At 48.9% G+C, this 13136-nt stretch overlaps 1 protein-coding gene across 1 annotated transcript in view; it reads left to right on the top strand.

The window, feature by feature from the left end:
* ADAM19 (ADAM metallopeptidase domain 19) overlaps positions 1 to 13136 on the top strand; it is a 79677-nt gene that overhangs the window by 62789 nt on the left and 3752 nt on the right. Inside the window, exons 14-22 of the mRNA XM_044230532.1 lie at positions 903 to 1098; positions 2352 to 2460; positions 3726 to 3930; positions 4858 to 4935; positions 5050 to 5158; positions 6192 to 6336; positions 7203 to 7287; positions 7607 to 7831; positions 12438 to 12590. Coding sequence (XP_044086467.1) covers positions 903 to 1098; positions 2352 to 2460; positions 3726 to 3930; positions 4858 to 4935; positions 5050 to 5158; positions 6192 to 6336; positions 7203 to 7287; positions 7607 to 7831; positions 12438 to 12590 — 1305 coding nt within the window. The remainder of the gene's footprint in view (positions 1 to 902; positions 1099 to 2351; positions 2461 to 3725; positions 3931 to 4857; positions 4936 to 5049; positions 5159 to 6191; positions 6337 to 7202; positions 7288 to 7606; positions 7832 to 12437; positions 12591 to 13136) is intronic.

Here is a 13136-nt window from a genome sequence, read left to right on the forward strand (position 1 = left end):
TGCAGAAACAGGAGGCTTGGAGCCCGAGACCTTCCGTTCAAACCCTCTGGTGTGATCTGGGGTCGCCTACTAACCATGTGAGTCTAGGTTCCTTATCTACGAAGTGGGAGGAGTGTTAATAACACGGACCCACTGACCACCCAGGGACACGGGAAGACTCAGATGGGAAACTTCGTCTTTACCATTGCCCACTGTTGCGCTATCGATCAGGTTATTATTTTATCTCCACCAAGAGGCAAATGACAGCATCTGGCTCATGGATATTGTGAGGCTCACACAGGATCAGAATGTGTAACTTAGCCCAGTGCTTGGCTCAGTAATGGGGATATATTACTGCTCAAGTGCTTTGTAAACTCGTGGGTGTTGTGTGAATGGTGTGTGTGTGTGTGTGTGTGTGCACACATTCGTGTGAATCTATTAGTGGGCCTGGCTCTTCAGCCACTTACTGACCAGTGGACTTCCCAATACCTCGCTTAACCTCTTCTGCCTCAGGTTTCACATTCTGTAAAATAGGGATAACTGTATGTTATGCAGAACTCTCAGGAAAAGTAAATGAGGTAATATTCTTACTGGCCATTAAGTGGGAGCTCCATAAAAGTAACCATTCTTACTAAAGCACTTAGTAAACTGTAAATTGTTGCCTAAATATTAGTCTTACCTAGTTCTTAAAACTGCTAAGAAGAGGAAATGAGCTAGCATCTTTGAAAAGCTTTAAGTCATTATTCATCTTAAAAGGCCAATGATGGTTGAAGCTAATGAGGTCATGCAAAACAGCGGTGCCTGGGATAATGGAAAAGGGAAACTCTGTTCCACGACAGGGATGCCCACGAGTCCTTTGCTGGTCGGGTTGAGGACATGCAGGAGGCTGACTGTTTTTTCCCCTCTTGTTCCTCTCGGTTCAGCTGCTGGCGCCTGGGACCCTGTGCCGTGAGCAAGCACGGCAGTGCGACCTCCCAGAATTCTGCACGGGCAAGTCTCCGCATTGCCCCACCAACTTCTACCAGATGGACGGCACCCCCTGTGAGGGCGGCCAGGCCTACTGCTACAATGGCATGTGCCTCACCTACCAGGAGCAGTGCCAGCAGCTGTGGGGGCCTGGTAAGGACTGTCCTACAGAGCAGCCCTCCTCCCACCCCACCGCTTCCAGGCAGCATCTCTAGATACTACCTTTCTACTTCCCCTTGACTCAGTGTAGACCTTCAGAGAGACAGTGAACAGCATTCTTCCCAGTTCCTTGATGCTTTAAATCCTCAGAGCGGGTAAATGGATAAGAATAACCCAACAGAAAAATGGGCAGAGGATGGAGACAGAAAAGGAAATGCAGATGACCCTTAGCTGTGAAAAGGTATTTAACCTCACTTATATTAAGTGGAAACAAATTATAACTACGATGAGATGGGATTTCTCTAATCTTGGACTGGCAAAGACTGAAACAGTAATATAATAATCATTATATCATTTTAATACCATAACTATAATAATAAGAGTGGTAATAATGTAGTGTGGAGAATGTGAGGAGACCTATAGGTACAGCCCCTATGGAAAGCAATTTGAAGATATCAGAATTCATGTGAGCTTCCCATTGGACCTGTCCATTCCACTACTTAGGAGAGTATCCTACTCCTCTATTTGCCCATGTATGTGAAGATAGATTTAGAAGGATACTGAGGTAGTGTTAGTGATAGCTATAGGACCCTAGACATCCTTCGGTAGGGACCAATTAAATTAATCCTGGTACACCCATGTCGTGGACCCCTCTGCAGCTGAGTAAAAGAAGGAGACAACTCTGTATGTACTGAATACAATAAATTAAGTGGAAAATGCAAGTTGCAGAATAGTTATTAGAATTGCTGCCATTCTTTATTCAATAGATTATCTCTAGAAGATACATAAGAATTGCTTCTAGAAGAGAGATACAGTTATCTTTAGAAGATACACTGTTAGTTGTGATTACTTCTCTGGGTTGTGGGGAAGTAGGAACAGGAATGGCTACTTAGAAAAATACATACTTTATTTCTTTAAAATTCTGTGCGTTTATTACCTAATTTATAATCTGAAATGGGACATGGCTTTTTCATTACAGAGAAGGCTTAGCACACAAACCTCCCACAGATATAACACCTCAGTATGGTATAAAGAACTGACATAAAACCTTTTTCTATGAATAGGTCTTGATGAGAAGTTGGGGGTGGAACAACTTGCTGGGGGTACAGGAAGAAGGACCCGACCATTCCCTCCCCAGAAACGTTCTTAACCTCATGACTTTACCAAGGGCTAGCTTTGTACTTTGGGGGCTTCTGACTTCACCTAAAGTTGGCTAGTGTGCTGATAAATGTTTCTTGCCCACCCAGGAGCCCGGCCTGCTCCTGATCTCTGCTTCGAGAAGGTGAATGTGGCAGGGGACACCTTTGGAAACTGTGGAAAGGACATGAATGGGGAACACAGAAAGTGCAACATGAGGTGATGACCTTAGGGCTAACTCCAGAAGAAGAAGGGTGACAGGGCCATTTCTGCTCTGTCCTCATTCCTGCCCAGATCAGCAGCCTGGGCCTTCAAATAATTGTCAGTCAGTCCCCTATTCCAGGCCCGTTGTTAGACAATGTTCCATTCAGTCTAAGGAAGTCAGAGCGACAGTGTGGATGGCAGCGCTTCCTAGAGAGCTGACTGCGCTTCCTTTTGGGACCTTACAGTTGAGCAGGGAATCAGCTCTCTCGGGTCATTTCTGTGGGATGCTAATTATACCCTCTTCTGAATAGCCAGTCATTCATTCATTCATTCATTCATTCATTTCAACCAACCATCCACCCATCTGTTGAGCGTTTGCCGTGTGCCGGTATGATGCTGAATATGTGGGACTTTTAATTAACAATACCAGGTGATAACAGAACTGTGGAGAGAGCCACCCAACCTGGTCTTCGTAGGTCAAAGTGATGTCCCAAGGGAAGGTTCACCTATACTGAGATCTGGAGAAATTATCTAGTTGAACAGGATGGGGAATGGTGCGGGCACATGGGAGAGTACATAGATGAGCAGAGAAAAACTGGTGATAGGAGGAGGTGATAACAGTTTGATGTAGTTAAGTATGATGTTGGGGTACAGTGGAGGGGATGCTGCTGACAAATGAGCCTGGATGGCTGAGCAGGAACCAGATCATGAAAAGCCATGAAGGCATGATTAGGGCAGTTTGAACTTTGGCTGAGAGGAGTTTGGAAATTGGACTCCAGTGGAGGCAAGACAGGAGGCAGAGAGATCCAACCCCCTGGCAGGGTGATCCAGGTAGAGAAGGATGGTGATGTGATTTAGGGTTAATGTATATGAGGGATGATTGACAGGGCTCAAAAATCACTTGAACCCAGGAGCAAGGGAGAATGGGACATTGGGGCTGACACCAGGCTTCTGGCTGCAGCCCCTAAGTGCAAGGGGGTGGCTGGAGGATAAGTGGGCAGTTGCTCAGGTCAGACAGATGTCTTTGCAATAGAGAGGACTTCCCCAGGCTGGTTTTCCGGCCTAGATCTACCTGCGGACAAGGATCTTATTTTCCTGTCCTGAGTCTAAGCTCACATGAGATCTCTCCTGCTGGGTTCCTAGAGCACACACAGCTCCCTGGCTCCTCCCCTACCTGAGCTGCTCTCCTGGTTGAGAAAGACCAAAGCTCTTCTGTGCCCCAGCTCTTCCCCTGCCTCTGATTCCACCTCCTTCCCTCCCTCCCTCTCTCTTGGGCTCAGAGATGCCAAGTGTGGGAAGATCCAGTGTCAGAGTTCTGAGGCCCGGCCGCTGGAGTCTAACGCAGTGCCCATCGATACCACCATCATCTTGAACGGGAGGCAGATCCGGTGCCGGGGCACCCATGTCTACCGTGCTCCCGAGGAGGAGGGTGACATGCTGGACCCAGGGCTGGTGATGACTGGGACCAAGTGTGGCTACAACCATGTGAGTACTGCCTCACTCAGGGGAGAGAGGAGTGACTGACAAATCTGAGCTCTGGAGGGCAGGTGCCTGGGCTCCAATCCCACCTTCCCAGCCTCCCCGAGCCTCAGTGGCTTCCTTTATAAAGCACGTTAGCAATAGCATGACCCGCCCCATAGAATTGTCATTAGGATTAAATGAGAGGATCCCTGTAAACCACTTCGAGTAGCTAGCTTGTATCACTTTTGTCCTCATCATAAATTATTATATGATTTATGGAATGGACTAAACTCTAGTCCAGAAGCCTGGGGAAAATAAGGGCACCTATTTCACAGTTAACTGAGAACAAAATTATAAAAAACATGTGAAGCACTCGCAGAGCTGACTGCTGTCACCTTTGTTATTTTTTAAGGATAATATTAAAATCAGTGCATATGAGTATATAACAAAGTAACTAACATATAACTGACACATTAATGTAGAATGTAATAACATTTATTATATTAAATATAATGTTTTCAAAATGTAATGTTTGTTATTTTCTCCCAGGTCACAAAGGGAATAGCAGAATTTAGTTAACCATCAGGTTGTCCTGGTTTTTCAGGTCATTTTCTTTTTTTTCTTTTAAGATTTTATTTATTTAATTTTATTTATTTGATACAGAGAGAGACAGAGGAAGAGAACACAAGCAGGGGGAGTGGGAGAGGGAGGTGCAGGCTTCCTGCTGAGCAGGGAGCCCGACATGGGGCTCAATCCCAAAGGCAGACACTTAACGACTGGGTCACCTAGGTGCCCCTTTTTAGGCCATTTTCAGTTTTTCTCTGTAATAAAATACCCAAAACGGAGTTCATTTTTGAGTCCCACATGTTCTAAGTGTAAAAGCCCCGGTTCCTGGTGGCTAGCCAGCATCCCTTCCCTTGGACTGACAGTTTGGTTTCCTCCTCATTTCAGATTTGCTTTGAGGGGCAGTGCAGGAACACCTCCTTCTTTGAAACGGAAGGCTGCGGGAAGAAGTGTAATGGCCACGGGGTACGTGTGCCCAGGGTTCTGGGGCTCCTCTGTGCCAATGCCTGGGGGGGGAAGGCCCCTTGGGGGACCAAAGCCCTCCAGGGTGCTGACACGTGTGCCCTTCCCTCGCTCCAGGTCTGCAACAACAATCAGAACTGCCACTGCTTCCCGGGCTGGGCCCCGCCCTTCTGCAACACGCCCGGCCAGGGGGGCAGCATCGACAGCGGGCCCATGCCCCTCGACAGTGAGTATCTGGCTTGCACAGGGGCTCTGCCCACTTCTGTAAAAAGGGGTGGGTGGCATGATGCAGACAAAAAATGAGTCCGCTCCATTGTCCTGACTTTGTAGATGCTGGAACAAAAAGGGGGGCTCGGTGGGAGAGCGGCGGAGGCTGGCAGGCCAGTGTGGGGTTCATCTCAGCTGCTCTTTCACTTATTTCTACTGAGGAGGGTGACACTTCTTGAGAGAGGGAGAAACCTAGAGGGATCATGGGTTATTGAATAATCCTCATCTCATCTTGGACTATGGGGCTGGTGACCAGTCCTTCTCAGCCACATAAAAAGAATCATGAACTTGGGGCACAGTATAGCGGTTCAGAGTCCTTGGATGAACCAAGCTTAAAATGGAGAAACAGACATGTGGAAAAATTTACAATTTTTAGGGTAAATCACAGAGATTCTAGCCTTTTGGTTTTCAAGGGGTTTTTTTCTTTCTTTTTTTAATAGCAAAGTACTTTTATTTGAATGAAGTCTTTTAGAGAAGAAACCCCAATATATAAAATGGGTAAAAGTAGTAATATCACAGGTGTAAATATATTTTGTTCATTTAAATGTGTAATTTGTGAGAACACTGAGGCAGCTTTGATGAAACCAAATATGAAATTGTGGATTATTTGTGAGACTTCTAGTCTTTGATCAGTCTCAGCCTCTCAACATTTTGGGTTGGTTGCTTTGCATCCAGAAAAAGTCCTATTCGGGCTGAAAATTAGTGGTAAGTGATAATAGAACTTGAGCTCCTCATCTCAAAAGGAACTTTCCAATTAAACAGAAGGAACTGGAGAAGCTTCATTATAAGGTCTGCACAAAGCCAGTTGACCTGACTGTTTAAGCCAATATTTGTGGTTTCCCAGTGGTACCTGATGTGTGTGTTTCATTATACTTCTTTATTTAAAATAAATAACACAAATTAAATGTAAATCAAATATCTGAAGAAGAATCAGGTCATTGCTGCAGCCTGAACAGCTTCTGAATTTCTCATTCGGGTTCTGTTTCTGGAAGGTGTTGGTCCTGTGATAGCTGGAGTGTTCACGGCCTTGTTCATGCTGGCGGTCCTTTTGCTGATCTACTACTGCTGTAAACAGAACAACAAACTGGGCCAACTCAAGCCCTTAGCCCTCCCTTCGAAACTGAGGCAACAGTTCAGGTATGATGGGGTGCCAGAAAGGACTTGGGTCCACTTGTGGGTCATAAAGTTTTTTGTAAGTAAAATGTGGTAAAAGCAAAAACAAAACAAAACAAAACAAAAAACACCCTGTGGTAGTGGGTCTAATTCAGAGAAGGCAAGTGAGACATCCATGCCGCCAGCTTCTTTTCTGCCCTGCTTTACCACCATGGCAAACGTTACTAGTTGATCTTACTCTAAGTTCTCTCTACTAGTGTTCACTTCAGAATCCTCAGCAAGAATGTCTCTAACCAATTCCAGTTGGAATACAAAATGAAATCTATTTGCCATCCTCTTTGTAATTGTCTGGATTTCCATTTCAAAGAGCAGGAAACTGAGGCAACCCAGATGGACTAGCCAGCCTAAGTCAGTCACAGGGGTGGCTGGACATCCACTCAAGACTAAGGCCTCCCCCCCCCACCCCCTCCAGCAATTCACTCCTTTGGGTCCCCAGGGTATGTGGTTTCTGAGTCCCCTGTTAAATTATACTTGTTCTGGAGAGGATTTTAAATCCCAAGCCTACCTGGATCGACGCCTGAGGGAATTGGTGGATAGCTGGTGACATCCTTGTGTCTCCTTGAACAAGAATGTTCACAAAAGGGAAAAGAGAAGGTGTCAAGTAAAATTCTGTTTTGTAAAGGTCGGCTCTCTTTCCTTGAGAGTTCTCTACTGGCCATACAGTGTCTCCGCACGTAAGAAGCAGGGGTTCAGGGGGACTAATCCCACGTTGTCCAGAGCAGACATGGGGGGATTTAGCTTCTTACTGGCCATGCTGGGCCAGAGGGAATTCAGACACTAACCCTCGATGAACATTCCTCTTCTTCCTTCTCCCCCATCCTTGTTACTAGTTGTCCCTTCAGGATGTCTCAGAACAGTGGAACTGGCCACGCCAACCCAACGTTTAAGTTGCAGACGCCCCAGGGCAAGCGAAAGGTAAGGGCTTTGCACCACTGAACTTGGCTGCTTTTCCTTTATCCCCAGGACCCAGCTGGATTTTCCCAAGAGCTTTCTGTGGGCCTGTGGGATTGGTAACAAAAGCCACTTTCTTGGCTTGAGAGAGATTCTGCTGGTTCTCACATCCCCTCAGGACTTTAACGATTGCACCTGACCCCTGGGCCCCTGGGGGTTTGGTACATCAACACGTCCTCCCTTTGGCCCCCGGCCATCCCGGTGAGACGTGCAAGGGCTCTCTGAGTTTTGCAGCATATTGAGGGTTCCTGTTTCTCAGGAATCCCTTGTCTCATGCATACAGGTGACCAACACCCCCGAGACCCCACGGAAGCCCTCCCAGCCTCCTCCTCGGCCCCCTCCCGACTACCTGCACGGTGGCTCCCCACCTGCGCCATTGCTGACACCGCTCAGCAGGACCGCCAGGAGCTCTCCGGGGGCTGGGTCTCGAGTAGAGCGGAAGGAGTCATCCAGGGGTCCTCCTCCAAGCCGGCCTGTTCCCCCGGCCCCAAACTGCATTCTCTCCCAGGTAAGCGGATTCCCAGCAGCCTTGGACTGGGGCCGTGCTTTCAGGGCCGCCAGCAATAGGGAATGGCAGGCTGCGCGGATGGGACTCTGAGACGGGAGCGGACCGCCTTCCCTGCATTCTGGGAAACGCAGGGAGCACCCAGAGTGGGAGACTGGTGAGCGTGGAGAAATGGACTCCCCAGGCACCCACCCCACCCTCCACTACAGAGGATTTCCTTCTGGGTTGGCCTTTTTGCACCAGCCACTACCTCCCTTCTTCCCACAGTGAACCTCCCTCAGTTCCCTGTGCTCCTCTCTGTCTTGGCAAATGCTTCGTCTTCTGCCTGGTAGCCTCTCCCCCCACTTCTCCACGGCCAGCTCCTGTTCCTCCTCAGATGTCCTCCTAGAGGCCACTTCCCCCAAGAAGCCCTTTCTGACCCCTCAAGCCTGTTTCTGGTGCCCTTGTACTTCTCTCATCATAGTCCTTGTCCCACCAAATTGTACCTTCTGCTAATGGGGAAGTCTGACGGGGGATGCTAATTCAAGGGCAGGTCAAGGGTCAGGGGCCCCTGGAAGGTGTGAGTCACCTGCCAGCAGCCTCTTATCTGGTCTGTCTGTGCTCGAATGGCTCCCATTGCATCTTCTTGCAGAATTTCCCGCACCAGAGACACACACATTTCCCTGGATGGTGTTGAGCCTAGTGCCTTCCAGAGCCATCCTATGTTCTGGGGGTGACCGCTCAAGTGAGATGGGCAACTTGTTTATTTTCCTCCTGGGACAGCTTTTGTTGAGCATGGTTAGGGGCTCCACTGGGGCCTGGCTGACCCTGCAAGGTTGGTCCAAGCTGTGGGAGGGTCCCCCGGACACGGCGCAGCGCCACAGGTTAGCAGAGCCGAGCTCCTCAGGTTTGCTTCTGTGACGTGAAGCTGCCGGCCCCCCATTTTTCTCCTCTGAGACAGGAATGGGATGGAAAATGGTCATGCAGAAAGGGAGGGAGGGGAAGGCCTGGCAGGGAGAGAGGAGAGGGGAGAAGGGAAAAGAGCAAAAGGGCAGAAATGAGGAGAGGAGGCAGAGAGTTCATTAGCTGGCTCGGGGGCCCTAACTGAGTCCCACCGACCCCCTGACCAGGGGCTCAAAGAGCAGAAAGTTGTCTTCCCCCAGTTCTGGAGGCTAGAAACCAAGACCAGGCTGTCGGCAGGGTTGGTTTCTTCTGGCTCGCAGGTCAGGTGGTCACTTTCTCCTGTGTCTTCGGTCAGTCTTTCCTTCGTGCCTGATATCTCTGTGTCCAGATTCTCTCTCCTCCTGAGAGCAGTCAGGCTGGATGAGGGTCCACTCTCATAGCTTCATTAAATGTAATTGCTTCATTAAAGTCCCTTGTTCCAAATACAGTCTCATTCCAAAGTCTGGGGACTTAGGGCTGCAACCTAGGAGCTGGAAGAGCTGGGATTTAATCTAGTTCTGACTCCAAACTCTACCACCCTGTGTGCCAGCTCCTCATCTGGGCCCTGGGTTCCCCCAGCTGAATGAGATACCACCCTGCCTTGGGGGCACTCATGGTCTAGATCTCAGCTCCACTGCTTGCTAGCTCTTCTATTCCCCAGTGGGCAGCGGTGAGCAAAGCAGACACCAGCTCAGCATCACAGGGCTCACATTCCACTGGGCAAGAGATCCCAATATGCGTAGTTACACTGGGGATCAGTACTGAGAAGGAGAGGGTCGGGGTTCTCAGAAAGAGTGTTTTAGGGGGACTTGACCTATTCTGGGAAATCTAGGAAGGCTTCCCTGAGGAGGTGACCTCTAGAGGAGAGCTTTTTCCTGGTCCAGAAACCTGCCAATAGGGAGCTCCTTTGGGCCCAAGGAGCTATGAGATGAGGCTGGAGAATCAGGAAGGGCCAGATTGTGCCACAGACTCCAGTCAGGGCTTTGCTCTACATTCCTTGGGAAGGGGGCCATGGTGGGGCATGGTGACATGATCCACTTTTCCATTTATAGGGATTGCTCTTTAGGCTACCTTTTAGGCAGGAGCAGGGTGCAGTGGCTGGGAGGAACCCCCAGCTGCTCCTGGGGCTCTTAATCTTCTGTCGTGCCCTGGGTAGGGATTATATAGGTGTGTTCACTTCATGATTATTCATCTAGTTGTACATTTATTATTCACATTTTTATATGCATATGACAGTTCAACTCTAAAACACAGGTTTTAAAAAATGGAAGTTTCCCTCCAGCTGCAGTATAAATCGCTGATGCGAGGGGCTGTGACGGGGGGTGTCGACATGCTAGTTGGAAGGCTTAAATGCCTCCCAGAGGAGAGAGGACGGTAGCCCGGAGCAGGGAGCGGCAGGAGGGCTGGATCGAAGCTGACGGGAGATGCGTAGGAGAGAAAACGGATGGGACTTGGGGAACAATTGCTGATGCCCCCCGTGTCTGGTTCACGCAGCTTGGCTGAGGGAGGTGTTGCCCCCCTGAGTGAGCAGTGGGCCAGAGCATCTCATGGCTGTTTCTGCCTCTGGCGGTGCTGGCTGAGGTCCCTGGTTGAGCCCAGCTGGGTCTGCAGTGTGGCCTGTGGCAGGATGCTGCTGCGGGAGGCCTGGTGTTGCCTTGCCCGCACGGCTCCCGCCCAGACACCCGCCCTGCTCCGCGATTGCTCATTTGGCACGGCAAGCAGCTCAGGAACACAGCATTTCCCACAGCAGCCTGACATCTGCTCGCAGCTGTTGCCTTCCCTCAGAAGGTCTCTGTCCCGGCCTCCAGCAGCCCCCACCATTTGGCAGCTGTCTGGGCTGGAAGGGTGGGGGATTGCATTGTCCTTGGGGGAAGGGACGGAGTTGGACAGCATGGCTTTTGGGTTACAAGACTCTGCTAGTCTTCTGTTCTTTGAGCTTTAGTGTCTGCTCTGTTTTCTGATAGATGAGAAGCTTCTTTCCCCAAATCCCACTTCTCTGATTTGCTCCTACCCGCTCCCTTTGCTTGCCTTTTGGCCATTGTTAGGCCTGCTAGGGACCTCAGGAAGGGGAACAATCAAGGGCTTTGGGCCCCGGAACTCCCAGTGCCTGAAATTGGCTTCTGTCTCACACTTCGTTGTCTTAGGGATCTGTGAGTGGTGGTATGGTCCATTTCACCCTGTTTAAGAAAAAAAAAAAAAAATGGATTGCAGAAGAAATACATATTTGAAGAATTTTGACTAGCTCAGAAATTTATTTTTTAAAATATTTTTTGTTTACTAATTAGAGAGAGAGAGCACGAGCAAGGGGGAGGTGCAGAGGCAGAGGGACCCTGATGTGGGGCTTGATCCCAGGACCCCTGGGATCATGACCTGAGCTGAAGGCAGGTCAGGGGCTTAACCAACTGAGCCACCCAGGTGCCCCTCAGAAATTTATTTATTCAACAAATATGTGTTGAGTGCTTACTGTATACTAGGCACTGATCAGTGAACCAAACAGACAAGGACCTCTGCCCCTGCTTCTGGTCTTGTGGCAGCTGGAAAGGGCAGAAAAGACGAAATAAGTAAGTTGTATGGTATTTCGGAGGAGGAGTAAGTGATACATATGACCCCTCCATAAAAAGGAGATTGGGATAAAAGGGTCTGGGAATCCTGAAAACTATGGTGAGGGGTGTTGTAATTTTAAGTAAGGTGGTCAGGGAAGACCTTATTGAGAAGGTAACAAAACAAATACAAAAGCACAAAGTGAAGATCCCTTTAATTGTACCACCCACAGAAAACCAGTACAGAAAACATGTTTTCTTCTTTAAAAAATTTTTTTTTAAATCTACTCAAGTAATACACATATATGATCATGTTAAAAATAATTGAATGTTCCCCTGGATGACCCCCTCCCCACTCACACCCCATCCCTAACCTCTGTTATCAGTTTGGTCTGTACTCTTTCTGACTTTCTTCTGTACATTTACATTGACATTGGGGTGGGGGTGATGGAGGGGCAAGGTGGTGACTTATTTTACGTAAACCGTCCTCTCCGACTTGTATGTCAGCTTGTAATGGCTCTCTACCATCATTCCATCTCAGCTGTACGCCCTGCTTTTCTTTTCAAACACCACTTCATCTGTCACTATGTAACTTTACTAACTTGTCATTTGGGCTCTTTGTGATTGGCTTCGCTGTCACAAACAGTATTGCAAGCGACATCCTTGCAGTTTTGTTCTTGGGCGCCTATGCAAATAGCAGGAAATGGAATGATCAGATTGGAGAATGACCATTTCTCATTTTAACAGATAATGCCAACTTGCTGTCCAGAAAGGCTTTTTCCTAAAACTGTAGACATATGCACACAATTTCTTTTTCTTTTCTTTTTTTTTGTTAAAGATTGTATTTTTTATTTGACTGAGCTCTCAAGTAGGCAGAGAGGCAGGCAGAGAGAAGGGGAGAGGCAGGCTCCCTACTGAGCAGTGAGCCTGATGCGGGGCTCGATCTCAGGACGCTGGGATCATGCCCTGAGCCGAAGGCAGAGGCTTTAACCCACTGAGCCACCCAGGAGCCCCCACAATTTGTTTTTAAATAGGGCCATGCAGTATATCTCTTTGCTCCTCTGATTTGAATCAGTAATATTTGGGGAGCATTTTCTTTCAAACAGGCCCTTCTGGCCTTCAAGTGAGGCTTGTGGCTTTCTCCGCAGGATTTCTCCAGGCCGCGGCCGCCACAGAAGGCCCTCCCAGCAAACCCAGTGCCCGGCCGCAAGAGCCTCCCTCGACCAGGCGGTGCCTCCATCCTACAGCCCACTGCCACTACCCCTCTTCAGCCCCGGCCTCTGGGAGCACCTGTCCCAAAGGTGAGTCTTTAGAAGTCTTTGGAAGCCCTCAAGGCATAAGTTGGGGCCACGGGGCTCTGGGAGGCAAGAATGTGGTTGAGAAAACAGACCAATTCCTGCCTCTTTTAGCAGGGGTGTGAATTTCCAGAGCAAAAGCCAAGGACAAAAGCTTAGTGTTACTTAGTACCTGTATGACTATCCTTTAAGTTAGGGCTAGAGTTTTTTGGTTTCCTATGAGAGGTGAGGCTTAGGAGGCTGAACTATGGTGGCTTCCAGACAGTCTACAATTCTCCTGCTGAATGACTCTGAGTAACTTGCTCTCGAGCCCCATCAGGCTGCTGTAAATGTCAAGGCAATTCGTTTCTGCCAGCTTATGGGAGGCGATTTACAAAGGGCCCCTCTTCTGACCTCTTCCCTGGAGCTGACGTTTTCAGGCTGCCAGTCCGGGAGTCGGGGCAGAGGGGAGGAGGCAAGAAAACTGGCTGACTGCCCTGGGCTCCCACCAGGTCCGGGAAGTCTGCAGGCTGACTTGCAGCTTGGGCCCCCACCTGGCTTCTCGCTGGAGGC

Source organism: Neovison vison, chromosome 1 (genome assembly GCF_020171115.1).
Source record: "Neovison vison isolate M4711 chromosome 1, ASM_NN_V1, whole genome shotgun sequence".
NCBI classification, from domain to species: Eukaryota; Metazoa; Chordata; class Mammalia; order Carnivora; family Mustelidae; genus Neogale; species Neogale vison.